This window comes from Labrus bergylta, chromosome 23, assembly GCF_963930695.1.
Source record: "Labrus bergylta chromosome 23, fLabBer1.1, whole genome shotgun sequence".
Taxonomy (NCBI): Eukaryota; Metazoa; Chordata; class Actinopteri; order Labriformes; family Labridae; genus Labrus; species Labrus bergylta.
The window spans coordinates 12,928,596-12,941,868 of NC_089217.1; the positions used below are offsets into that span (position 1 = coordinate 12,928,596).

At 46.2% G+C, this 13,273-nt stretch overlaps 1 protein-coding gene across 1 annotated transcript in view; it reads left to right on the forward strand.

The window, feature by feature from the left end:
• large1 (LARGE xylosyl- and glucuronyltransferase 1) overlaps window positions 1-13,273 on the forward strand; it is a 70,601-nt gene that overhangs the window by 13,423 nt on the left and 43,905 nt on the right. Inside the window, exon 2 of the mRNA XM_020644698.3 lies at window positions 6,467-6,654. Coding sequence (XP_020500354.1) covers window positions 6,549-6,654 — 106 coding nt within the window. The 5' untranslated portion in view covers window positions 6,467-6,548. The remainder of the gene's footprint in view (window positions 1-6,466; window positions 6,655-13,273) is intronic.

Below are 13,273 nucleotides of genomic sequence, written 5' to 3' on the forward strand. Positions count from 1 at the left end.
AACTCGGGGAGCTGCTGGTCACAGCTGTGGCGAGGTTTCAACATGTCCAGAGATTTGAGGTGGACGCTGAGGAAACACGGAGTCCTGAGTGGTCCGAAAAAAGGATTGGAGATGGCCACAAAGCTGGAGATGAACATTGAAGAGGAGAGCTCTTCAGAGTGACCTCTAGTGTCAGCTTTGAAACTTTTGATGGAACAGTGCCATGCAGACACGACTTCTTCTTCTTCAACAAGTTCTTCTCTGTCGTTACTTTCTTCAATTTCTCATCTCCTCCTCCTCCTCCTCCCTTAACTCCTCCTCCCATTTTTCTCCTTCTTCTTTTCCTTGGGTGTAAGTGGAAGAATGTCACAGTGGAACCTTTTCGAGTTATAATGTTTTAGTGTTGTAATGTTTCTTCTGGGTGGTTTTAGCGGCCAGGTGTTGTGTGGCCGCTCGGCGTCTTGAGGCGGGCATGATGGAGGGCATGGTCACATGGCTTTGATGCAGGAGACTAAAGTAACCATCTCGTCCTTTTGGAGACATTTTGCACAATAGTGTCGACTTTCTTTTTGCCAATTCCTTTAAATTGGTTGTGATTTACGCCCAGTTTCACTCGACCGTTTGAATAAACTGTATTCTAACCGTCTTGAAAATACTGACGGGAAGGATGGCCAACATATAAAAAATGAGACGCGTGTTCCAACAGTCCTAAATGACCCCCTAATTCCTGGGTAAACCGTGGTGGGTGGAGCACTAATCCCACATTTGGCTTCCTGTGAAATAAAATCAGTAATCAGAATGACTTAAGGTGTCTTTGTATTGGGTTTTAGGGAATGTGAAACCTTAATACAGCTCTGAGGAAGCCCTCTTCAGCCCGGTAAGCTGATTTAAATGAGAAGCAGCTGGTGCCTGTAGCGTTCTCCACCTTACCGCTGAGGATATTCACCTCTAAATGTCTTTATCTGCCTCTAAAGCACCAATGACATACATACTGTAGAGCCTCCTCTGCCTCTCAGTGCACACATCCCTCCATTACTCCAACAGAATACTGATGAGTGCACAGTGAAGGTAACATGGTGAAGCTAAAGGCAGCTCCTCCCTGCACAATCGATGTATGTTTGTCCTCTGTGTAGATAAGACAGGAGCCGTTTAGTGCAGAGTACGGTCTGTACTCCTGTCAGGATGATGTGGATTGTTTTGACCCGCGGCCACTCTTAATTATCATGTCGAGAGAGAGAGTCTCTCCTCTCTGCTGGCCTCCGCAGAACAGAGGCCGCTCTTCATCTTCCTACTCCAGCCCCACTGCATGACTGTAATACAGAATGCTCGCTCGGTCTCGCTCACTGTGTTTTTATCACTTTGTGTTTTATTCGGCTGTGAACGCTGAAGGAAAAGGTGGCACCGTGTCTGCTTCTCTGGCGTTCAGATGTGTAGATGGAGCCGATGGTGAAGGGGAGCGCGCTCTGCCTCCGGGGTCAACACTTCAAAGGGGAGTTATAAATTCAAGCAGAGAGCCGTGGCCTCTGCTCAAAGGTGCTGACTTTCATCCCAAACGCTTCACTTTGGATTGCACACTGCCTCGGTTCATGCTGAAGGTCATGGTCCCTTGAAGCCGACAGAATCACATCATCTGCATAAAGCAGAAACCTTTGAAAAGTTACCCACTTATACGGTGTGTAAACCTTTTTTATTTGACCCACTTTTGACCCTCCTGCAGCACAGCAGGGAAGTCAGGTGATGTAGTAGAAAGAGGGATGTATTCTGCTTGGGAGATGTAGTGTGGGGAGATGGATAGCTTATTTATGCCGGACTTTAAGGACACTGGGGGTCGTCACACACACACACACAGCAGTGTGTACCATCCGCTTGTTTTCCTGCATGTGCCAACACAACCTGTTTTAAATAGTTTCACTCACAATATTCCCCATGGTGTCTCCCCATGGTGTCTCATGTTGGTTTATCCCCCTGGTGTCTCCTCTCTGTGTCTCCTCTTGGTGTCGTCCCTGACCTACCTTCGTAGTCTTGTGGTGTCTTGTGTTGGTTTCTCCCCTGGTTTCTACCAATGGTTTCTCCTCCCAGTGTCTCCCCCTGGTGTCTCCCCTTGGTACTGCTGCTATGAGCGACAGCCGGCCTCAGTCTTTACAGAAAAGGATCTCTGCCTGTTGTTGTGATCTTATATTGGCCTACAAAGTCTACACCCTGACCATGAGAGGACCAAACTTTCTTCTGGTGTGTCCCAAAGACTATAATGCCATTATGGTACCTTGAAGCAGGTGCTACTTGTTGTACTGTGGGAGTCGCCTTTGTCCAAGTTCTCATGACAAGTGTAATTTATCGACCTGCAAGTGGAAAAAATTAACTTGGCAATTCTCAGAATGGCGTGCAAAACAATGCACTTTGGTAAGAGAAGAGGAGTTCAGGGTTAAGTGGAGAATCTTCTTTTATGTGGTTCTCAACCTCTTTAGGAGATTTTTGTTTTGCCCTCTAAAAGTTAAAGTCAGTGCTGGAGGAAACTTTCAAACACGCTTTTTTGTTTGCATCAGCAACGTGAGCAGAAGTCTGACTTGAAATGAGACACATCGATTTTATTCTGTAGTCTTCACACAGCACCTGTCCAGATGTTTCAGATTACAGATGAAGACACGCTCCAGCCCTGATCAGATCTCATCAGTCTGAAGCGTCTCTATCGGACGTCGACGGGACCCGATCCCCCCCGCAGAGTCTCCACGTTAGCAGCATCAGAGTCAGAGCAGCAGGGGGGTAATGGAAACTTCAGGTTGGACCATCCTGGGTATCTTTGAGATCTGGATGATGGTTTGCACAGCAGTCGATCTGACACAAAGTTTGATGGAATAGAAGTGATATTTAAAGAACAGGGCACAGAGTCTGAAGGCTGTGAAGGAAGACGAGCAGAGAGATCATTGGTCACACTTTGGAGGTATGAACCTTTTTATCTCGTCGTCGTCCTGTCTTCCAGCTCTGCCTCTGATTGGCTGACCCATGAGCAGGTTGACTCATTGAGATCACAATCGGCTGTGTCACGAACGTGTTAGTGCCTTAACATTGCTTGTCTTGCTGATGACTCGACAGCGCCCGAAGAAGATCTGAGAGATCAAAACGTTAGCTGTGAGCTTTTCGAACCGTGAGAGGACCCTTTTTTAATTCCTAACTGTCGTCTTGTCTGTGATTGGCTGTCCTTGACATTGCATGCCCTGCAGAGTAAACAACGCGACGTGGCTGAAAATGTGTGAATGTGTTAGCTAACCGAGTCGTTGGAGAGTCAGCGTAGGAACTATTTCTTTGGAAGAAAGTAGCCCCAATGGAAAGCTGTAGCCCCAATGGAAAGCTGTGTGTGCACTGTGGATCACTCTAAGAATATTCAATTTGCCTCCAGAGTCCTGCCGTTTGCAGAAATCAGAGGAAGGTATTTCAAACCTTAACGGCACAAATCGAGTGGTGAGAGGAATTATATCTTTGGTAATTTAGTTAAATGGAGTACTGAATATGCTTGTACTCGGTGTGTTCCCATGAATGATGTATCAATGGGCTCTCAGGTTGGTGTAAGTGCAGCAAACAGCAGGTGCTTTCACACAGTTTGGATTAAATTGACCCGGAGTCGGACTGAAAATTGAATTGTGTTCCACGCTCGCTACCTTTTGGCCGTTTCACGTCTCTGTTTGAGCCGCTTCCATTTCATCTGTAGACTCTGTTGTCATATTACAAATCTGTCCGATCCATTTATATCTACAACACCACCATCCAGCATCTTTAAATATCTGCAGCTCCAGCGCAGCGGCGTCCTTCACAGCGAACTATTCAATCAGACTCTCAGCGTGTTCCCCCATCGCCTCTTTCCACCAATAAAGCCCTGCTCCCATAATCATCGCTCATCACTTTTAGTGTCAACACACAGCTATTTACTATTGAGCTGTGGATATAAAATTCTATTTTCTATTAACTTAGCGTGGAGCCGAGAGGGAAGTCTCTCCATCGACATCTCCAGCCTCGGCTGTAAATTCGAAGGCAGGAAAAGGATATCACATAACTTTTGTGAGTGCGGAGATTAGAGGAGACTGGATGTGATTCTTAGCTCACATCCTCCTCTCAGGGTCTCAGAGTGTGTGAGTGTTAGGGAGGATTGGGGATTTTATGGTGCCGCTGCAGCTTTACTCACAAGAGGGCCTCGTGTTGTTTCCTCATGTCTGTGAGTTTCTCTTGAAGAACATGACTAGAGGCAGAGACACAGGCTGAGAAAGACATCGTAAAAGATCCTCTAAACCCTCTTAAATGTGGGAAACATCATCATCCAAGTGAAGGAACATGTCATTTTCCTCTTAGTTCTGCAGCTCCTTCTCTTCCTCCACCTTCCTGTCGTCTCCTGTAGGTCCGACACTTCACGGCCCTGTTGGACTCCTCGGCTTGTTTCTTGGCCTCTGCGGTCTTTTTTCTTTGTCAGCTCTCCTCACCTCCTCCTCACCTCAGAGAAACTGCTCGCCTCCTCGGCACTCACACCTCTTTGTCTCTCAGTCGTTTTTTGGCAGCTGTGGGCTTCTTCTGAAGAATGCAATGTCGACTTTGAACAGATGGTCAGACTTCTAACATCACAAAGACCGTCTATTAGCTGTCCTCTCAAATGAACTGACATTTTTATCAAATCTATTCTGTGTTGTTGTTTTGTGTAACCCCGCCTCCTGCCCAATGACAGCTGGGATCAGCTCCAGTCATGAGTCTGGGGGTTCAGATAATGGATGTATGGATGGATGGACACACAGTTTTATAAGGTACTCACTTTTCTCTTCGGTTTCAAAAAGGGGATTTGATATTAACGTGTTTGGACCTCAGTATCTTTGACGGCTCATTTTCTGCTTCTTTGTGCCGCTGTCAGACTCTGATGTAAAGTTGTGACGCCCGCTGTTCCCCTGTAACATCTCATCAATGAGCCTCACAGCTGATCACAGAGTCCCAAAACGTCCCTGAACCTTTTCTCTTCTTTTTTTTTTTTTTTTTTTTACTACATCATCCTTCTTCCCGTCCCCGCTCCTCTGAATGTGCTCACTCAGAGCGCTGACGCCTCACTAGAATATGCTAATAAATCTCCTGCGAGGAGCATTTGCAATGTAAATCACAGAATCCAGTGGAGAGCTAATATCACAGAGGGGTCAGAAGCTAAGGAGCCGCTCAAATGATTCATAGTCCTCCTATCAAAGCGGCACTTGTCCTACTTGAGACTTTAATCTCCTTCAGCCTTGTTTAACCCCGGCTCGCTCTTCACCCGGCCCGACCACGAGACCCCGGAGATCCAAAGAGAGAGAGAGAGAGAGAGACACTTTTTTAAATCCACTTGCTCGCCCGCGTTTTCCTGCTGGTGATAATTGGCATCCTGGCTGCTGTTTGTATTGTGTTTCATCCCGGGGCGGTCTGTGGTGCAGATTAAAAATCGACTGGGGTCAAACGGCTAATTGGAGCAAAGTGTGTGTGAGTGAAGGAGGATTTCTGCTGATATCATTTAATGAGACCTTCGTAGTCTCTGCTCGCCAAACTGACAAATGAGTTTGGGTCATCAAAGTCAGATTAGAGCGCCAGCGCTGATTTATGCAACATTTATTAACAAGAGGCGCGCTCCACTCTGTCTGCAGGTTAAACATGGTGTCCATTTCTGACGCTCTACTTTCTTAATGAATAATTTAATGAGAGAAATAAATTCGCTGCATGACGACCACGAGGTCATGTCATCGACCTCCTCTGCTTTTCGATTCATCATGTATTGCTGGTTAGTTTAGTCACTGTTTTATGTTATAGAATTAAAGTCCGATCAGTAACATGAAGACAGGCTCGCTGAACGAGAGGCACGGAGGTGATCTGAATGTCGAGCTCGCCAAGCTTCTCTCCTGTGATTCGTTGATGATCAAACGTCTTTATCTGGCTGCACAGGTGGATGATATCGAGCCTGGGGGACACACCAGCACACATGCAGAACACTAAGGACAGGGATTAGTCACACACACACACACACACACACACACACACCATGTGTTGTTTATGCCCTCACACCACCGCTGTGAAATGTCACAAAGAGGGACCCTTTTACATTTCAACAACACAAACCATTGGTTGCACTTTGTGCAGAAATTGTTGGATAAAAGTGAAAGATGAAGATGCACTGTTGCACCATGGAAAATTTTAAACAAGCTGTGACTGTCTACCCGCCTCCCCATTGCTTCATTGCAGCTGATTCTGCGGGGGCTCTTACCCCAGTCAACCTGCTCCCATGTTTAGATTTGAATTATTTGACTGTTTGTTAAAAGAATCATCAATGATTAAAAGAGCAATATGTAAATCTGACACCTAGTGTCTAAAATGGGTACTGCAGTCCAAATTCTAAACATTGTAGAGAGCTGTCTTCCCTGTAGCTGCAGAGTCATCTTTGTGTTGAGCTGTTTTCATGTCTGCTTCCTCTCTAACGTTTTTTATTTATTCTCCCCCTCAGTGCCATGAATCAGCCTGGACCACAGCTGCTGCCCACTTAGAGGTCGCTTCGCCTCTCTTTCCCCCTCTCTTCGGTCCGGAGGATGCTGGGAATGTGTCGCGGGCGCAGGAAGTTCCTGGCGGCCTCTCTCGCTCTGCTCTTCATCCCAGCGCTCACCTGGCTTTACCTCTCGGTCGGGAGCTTCCAAGGTGAGCACAGACGCATGAACGCACTCGGCCCTGTGATTTGTCAGGAGAGACTTACAAGACTGAAATGAAGCTTGAATGCAGGGTCGTTGTTGCAGTCTGGTGTGAGGAGTCTGCAGTGATGCTACCTGCCCGTTTCCTGACCCTGGACGGGTATAAGTCCTGGATGGGGGGCAGGTCAGCACCAAGGTCTTTCTGCAGTCCTGATTGTCCGTTGCAGCTTGTGTCTGTCGTGTTCGGTTGCAGATCTAAACCAGTGCAGGGAACAGATGAGTAATTCTGGTGCTGGCTAGTGAGGGTGATGATGTTTCAGGGTTTAGTCACATCCCTACAGTATGTCTTATTGTTGTTCAGGTCGGGGAGTATAGGGGGCTCATTTGTCTCTGGGTGCCATGGACCCATCAACTGGTTTGCCACAACAATGTGCAAGACCTTTAAAATGTCAAACTTTCAGTTTCCTAACTGACCCTGGTAACATGAGAAGTGAGATTTATGTGCAGGAATGGTCCCGTGCATCACAATGAGGTCCTTAATGTCTTTCAGAGCTCGCGCTGTAATAAATCAGTTTAGAGGAATAACAACACAAACAGCAGAATACAACGTTCCATTGTTTATATGAGAAAACTTCCCGAATAGCCCCTTAAAGTCTGATGAAACAAATTTCCTTTTGGGCAAAGTCACCTTTGTGTTGCGTCTCTTCTCGGGTGGAGGTGGAGTATTAGCGAATCACCGAGGCCTGTCCAAAGTTGATTACTTCCAGCAGACAGTTTAGTCCAGGAGCTCTGCGCGCTGTTTTAATGACTCCCCCTCTCCGGATTGAAAGGCTGCGTTGGTGCCGTTATTAATTATGATTAAATTGACAATTTTGACTGGGAGGAGGGGGGCAGGGGGGGGGGGGGGGGGGTCACAGTGACTGGAGACTGTATGTGTGAATAGGCTCCTTTAATGCAGGAGTCAGCCAGGTCTGCAGAGTAATTATTCGATTTGGCAGTGTGTTCCTGGCGGTGCAGAGTATTTCCTGGACGGTGTGATAAGTTGTGAAAGGAGCTGGCTGCAGGGAGCGTCAGGCTGAACGTGTTGGACAGGAACAATGTGCTGCTCTGGCTCTGACTCCCCCCCCCCCCTCTCTCTCTATACATGTCTGACCTCTCCTCTTCCCTGCTTGTTGTTTTTCTGTTGTCTCTGTATTTTTGGGATGTGTTGAGTCTCGGGGGTGTGCAGTGTTCAGTTTGGATGTTTAAACCTGCAGAGAGAATGACACAAACATTCACTGTAGACCTAAAAGGACGAAGGCATCCTCACCACATACTGCAGCTTCCTTTGATCTGACTGTTTCCTGTATGTGTAGAGAACTGAAGTTATGTGTTTGCGTCAGTGTGAGTTTGATAAATGCAGAGACATTTAAACTTTAGGAAGACGTTTCAGTGTTCTTTTAATGATGACGCTTCGTGACAGCTAGTCCGACTAAAATGGTATTAAATGGAAAAGTGAGGTCTTACTGAAACTATGAATGTATGTTTGTGCCTGTTTGTTTAGAAAACATAAAAAATCACTCAAGTGTTTGAAATATTCAGGAGGAAGGTTCGGCTTATATCCCTTTGTTAGGAGAAAATGCTCATGATGCTACAAACTGCAGAAAACTGGAAGAGACAGGAAAAAAAGATTGGGTTCCAAGATCGTCTTAAAGCACCAATCAGTAAGATGTGTAGTGAGTGAAATGATAAAGGTACCTTACTATATGATCAGACATTAAGGAAACATGCTATGTTGAAGTGCTGGCTTCTCTGACAACAATGCAGCAGTCAGTATGTCCTCCTTCTAACTTTAGATTCTGCTCCTGAATGCTCTGGATTTGTTTGGACCAGAGAAGGTAGGCGGTTTTAAGGCACCCCCACACGGCCGTTTTGGACACCCCTCGGTTTGTCAGATATGAGAGCAGTTATCAGGTCAAACCAACAGGTGTTGCAGTGATGGAAGCGGGCAAGAGAAGTGGTTCAGATAGAAGTGATTGTACCCGACCTAAAAAGCCTCTGCATGTTTCTAATAAGCTCCATGAGCAGAAACGTGCTCAAACTAGGATCAATGTTGGAGATGCTTTTTGAAAAATGGAGAGAGGTTAGAACGCACACACTGATGGTAGATGCTGCTGTGTAAAGAGTCCATTCACACTCATTCACACGCCGCACACGAAGCAGCAGGGTTTAAGTGTCTTGCCAGAGAACATATCGGACATGTGGCTTGCAGCAGCTGGGGCCCTGATCTTCCAGTTGGGAGATGACCGACTCTACCACTGAGCCACAGCCGCCCCCAAATACATCCCACCATCGCCGTGTTCGCTAACCAAGAACACAAGCTGGAGCTGGTTAGTCATTTCAAACCTCAGGCTGCTCTATCTTTGAAAAACACTTTAATCTTTCTTTCTGTCCCTCATAGATATAAAAATATAAATATATACAAGCTGTTTTGTAAAACCCAATTTTCTCCAGCTCAGGGCTACGACGACTTGAAGTCTTACCTGGCTGTCTCCACCTGCGAGCAGCTTCTCCGTGTTTCCGTCTCATCACGTCTGGATTAGTGTTTCAAACTCTCACTTTTCCCAGGATGCTGCAGAATATTGGTTTTGCCACTTTTTGAAATTGTTTTCCTCGGGTTATAAAATAAAATAAAAAACGCTTTGACACTGACAATTTCGGCTTTTCCTCATTTTTTTGGTCGGCACATTGGCGAGCCTCGTAATGACCACTCTGGGGCAGTCGGTGTAACAAGGAATGCATTAGTGAATGAATAATCCAGGGAAAGAATAAATGAGTATTAGTTTAAACGACTCTGGTGCATCTCAGAAAACAAATCACATTTGGCCCCTGAACAGCAGATTAGTGAACCCCATATTTCAGAGGAATTGGCATTAATGGGCTCTGAAAAAAAAAAAAAAAAAGGGATTTATTTAAAAATGTTCAAAGAAATGAAACGACTCTTTTGCTTTTTGCCAAAGGCCAGTATGCAAATATTGTCTCTTCCTCATTAATCACTCTGCTTGTTCATTACTTCATTACTTTGACCTTCCTGCCAAATTCATTTAAGCGCCCTTCGAGGCGTAGTTGAACCTTTCGTTAGTGATTTCCTCAATGGACGGCGGTGTTTCATATTTAGAAGACAAAAGGAGACCGCTGCAGGAATCCGTTAATGTGGAACAATCCCCCCCCCCCCCCGTAGCTCACAAGAGGAAATGAATGTTCATGTGTCCTGTGTGTGACTCCGGCCTTTGTGTGGAGCGCACACGGCTGACAGAGAACTACATCCTCTGACAGTCCAACAAACAAAGTGTCCGAGGTTTCTATTGTTCCTCTAACGCAGCGCTCCTCTCTCCACGCCAACATACATCATCCAAGAAGCTTTGGATTGTCTGCAGCGTGGAGCGAGCTCGTGATTTATGGGCTGCACTCCGTCCCAAGCAAGCCACAACCTGAGAGCGTGTGATGTTCAGGACGTTTTAAAATGAATAAAACGGACAGAGCGTTATACTCTGTATGTAACCACGTTTACTGCCGGCCAATTTAAACCCAGCAGACGCTCAGAGCAGCTGACGCAGCCGTCCAGCAGACTGGAGTATGCGATGTGATAGAACGAGGCGATGGATAAGTCCACAATGTAGGACACAACGTTTGCCCAGCAGGCTCTCAGAGTGGATCTCGCTCCGTGTAACTGAGTAGGAATGAACAGGTGTCTACATTTGAAAGCTCTCTCTCTCTCTCTCGCCCCTCTAGCTCTCTCTTTTTGTGTTATTGGTGTTGAATTGTTAACTTCATCTTTGCATCATGTTTGTATTTGTTTCGTTTCATGTCAGCGTGAGAGCATGTGGAGATAATATCTTTTAATGTGTCTGAATAATCCCATAAGGGACGGGTCGTGTTGAGAGGTGAAATAAAGATGAGTTCATTGATTCATTCATATCGGACTTTCACTAAGAAGACCAGATTGGAGCCTCACTGTCAGTGCTCCAACACGTCAGCTTTGAGTTTTTAACTCGATCCACACCTGGATGTGTTACCTAACCTGGGGTGTGTGCGGCTGTGGCTGAATTGGTAAAGTTGTTGTCTCTCAACCGGAAGTTCGAGGCTTCGATCCCGAGCTCCTGCAGCTACCCGTCTGATGTGTCCTAGGGCAAGACTTCTAACCCCGATTTGCTGGCGCTGCTTCGTCTGCGGTGTATGAACGCTTTTTTTGTTCCATGAGATTGAGAGTGGGACAACTTCACCAACCACCAAGGGGCATGAAGAGTGGAAGGCTTGAAGGTCAAAATCTCCAGCAGCACTCGTAGTTATTAACCAATTAGACCGACGCGTTTCGGCTTGTGGCGTTCCTCAGGGTCATCCTGAGTGCATCTGAGATTCACAGGGCGTCCATGAGGTAAGAAAGATAAGAAAGTAGAAACCCTCAGACTCTCAAAGATTCATTTTCAAACAATCGTGCATATCTTTCTGTATGCTATTATATGGCACCAACCGTTGTAAAAAGATAAAGTCACCATGGCCGTTTTCAGATGTTCCATTTGCAGGAACTAAAACCATCACTCAGAGATTCAACTCGTATCTTTGTTCAAGAGAGAGAGAGAAGAGAGACAGCTGACCAAAGTCAGAAATTCATCCAAACAGAATATTTACAGAGTAAGGAGATGATCGCTGCTTGTTTCCTCCTGAACCCTGAAGGACAAACGATGCCCGGCTCAGCTGGGACTCAGTTAAACTCGTCAATGATTGAGGCAGCTCAGAAACACAAAGGGTTTAAAAAACAGACTCACATCATCAAACATCTCTCTGATTCTGCTTTTACTTTTAGGTTTTCAACAGTTACTGTCAGTTATCACCATGACAACATACGCCTGTGATTCTCCAGAAAGAGGCAGATCAGGCCGATAACACAGAGAAAGTAAGTCGGTGGGATAATGTTTTATTTATTCGCCGTGCAGCTTGAGAAATCTGGATCGACGGTAACGACGGCGGAGCTTCCACAGGACTGCGTTTTCTTGTTTCTGCTGCTTTCTGATTCCATCAGACCGTGTACCCGTTCCCAGTTCCTCCGCTAATTCAATCACCATGTTTGAAGGTGCAGCTCGCGCCACCACGCTGTCATTTGAGTCGCGCGGAACATGACAGTTTCAGGGCTCCGTAACTTGATTTAGCTGCATCAGCAGGCTCGGCTGGGCTTCACAGGGAGGATCCGACGCTCGAAACTCTGACAAGAGACTCAGACGGTGTTTGGTTAAGAGGAAAATATAACTATTACCTCAGATATCAAAGTCTCCTACCTCTACGCATCCTCCCTGCTACACACAGCTGTTAATGATCAAATATGAGAGCGGCTGCGGCGGTCTTTGAGGAACCAAGACCCGGGTCAGAATCTGAAGTGTTTTGGGTTTTGTTGGGTCTTGTTTGCTGCTACAGGTCTCTCTATCAACCAGTATATCTAACCCCTAATCTGACATGAAGAGACCCTCCTAAAAACAGTTCTCTCGGTGTAATCAAACTACAGCTTCTCCTGAGCGGCTCGTCCTCCTCTAATAGAGTTCGTCTGCCAACTTTCTGGAGCAAACCTCGACACTCGGTGGCATCATTTACTGAGCCTAATCTGAGTCGTGGTGCTCGTTAGATCTTCTGTCGATTTAGTTGCTTTGAAGGGAAGATGAAGAAAACGGAGCGCGATATGTTTGGCACATTTTATAACCTTTCCATGAGAACATCGTGTCGGCTCGATTTAATGAGACGCTCAGACACACTCGCCCATTTGAGACCGCTTTGCGTTTCGACGTTGTGGAAGCACGACTCAGCAGGAGCTCCACACACACACACACACACACACACACACACACAGTTCAAAAATGTTGAGTGGCAGTCCAGTGCTGATTCTAAACATGATGCATGTCTCCTGATGCATTCAGAAAAAATGAGTAACTGGGAAGAAATCAAACCATTTATGAGCTGTCAGACCATCCATCAGCAGAAAACGTCCAATCACACTCAAGGTCACTGAGCCAAACACTCCGTCAGGTTTTATTACTGTGCTGCAGGAAACCGTCCAGATCATAGCATCACTGTCAACGCCAAGACCACTGACACAATCCATCTGTCCTGACACACACACACACACACACACACACACACACACACACCCTGCTGCGCATCAATATGGCTGCCATACGGCTGATCACACCTCACATGGGGTTGGTAATAAACTTCTATTCAAAAGCAATTTAGTTATTGATTTAGTCGTTAACTCTGAGCAGCCAGGAGACATGTTGAAAACAAACCTCTGGATCCATCACGGTTTAAAGAGGGAACAAGGGGCACTCTGAATATTAACGCAAACCTTCTGAAAACCCTTTCCAGGATTTAGCCTCGCCCCGGTTATGACCTCGGGACCCTGTAGGTTTAGAGCTGGCACGTGGAAGGATCCAGACATGAATTCACAGTTCTTCAGCAGGTTGTGATTTAAAGATGTGTTTGTATTTAAAGACAGTTTGCTGTGTTCGTAGATTCACCTCTGAAAGTTCAACCTGCTTTTGAGATCACGGCAGAGTAAAGGACGGCACGTTGCAGCCACATAAGGCCGGGTTCATTGTTGGGCG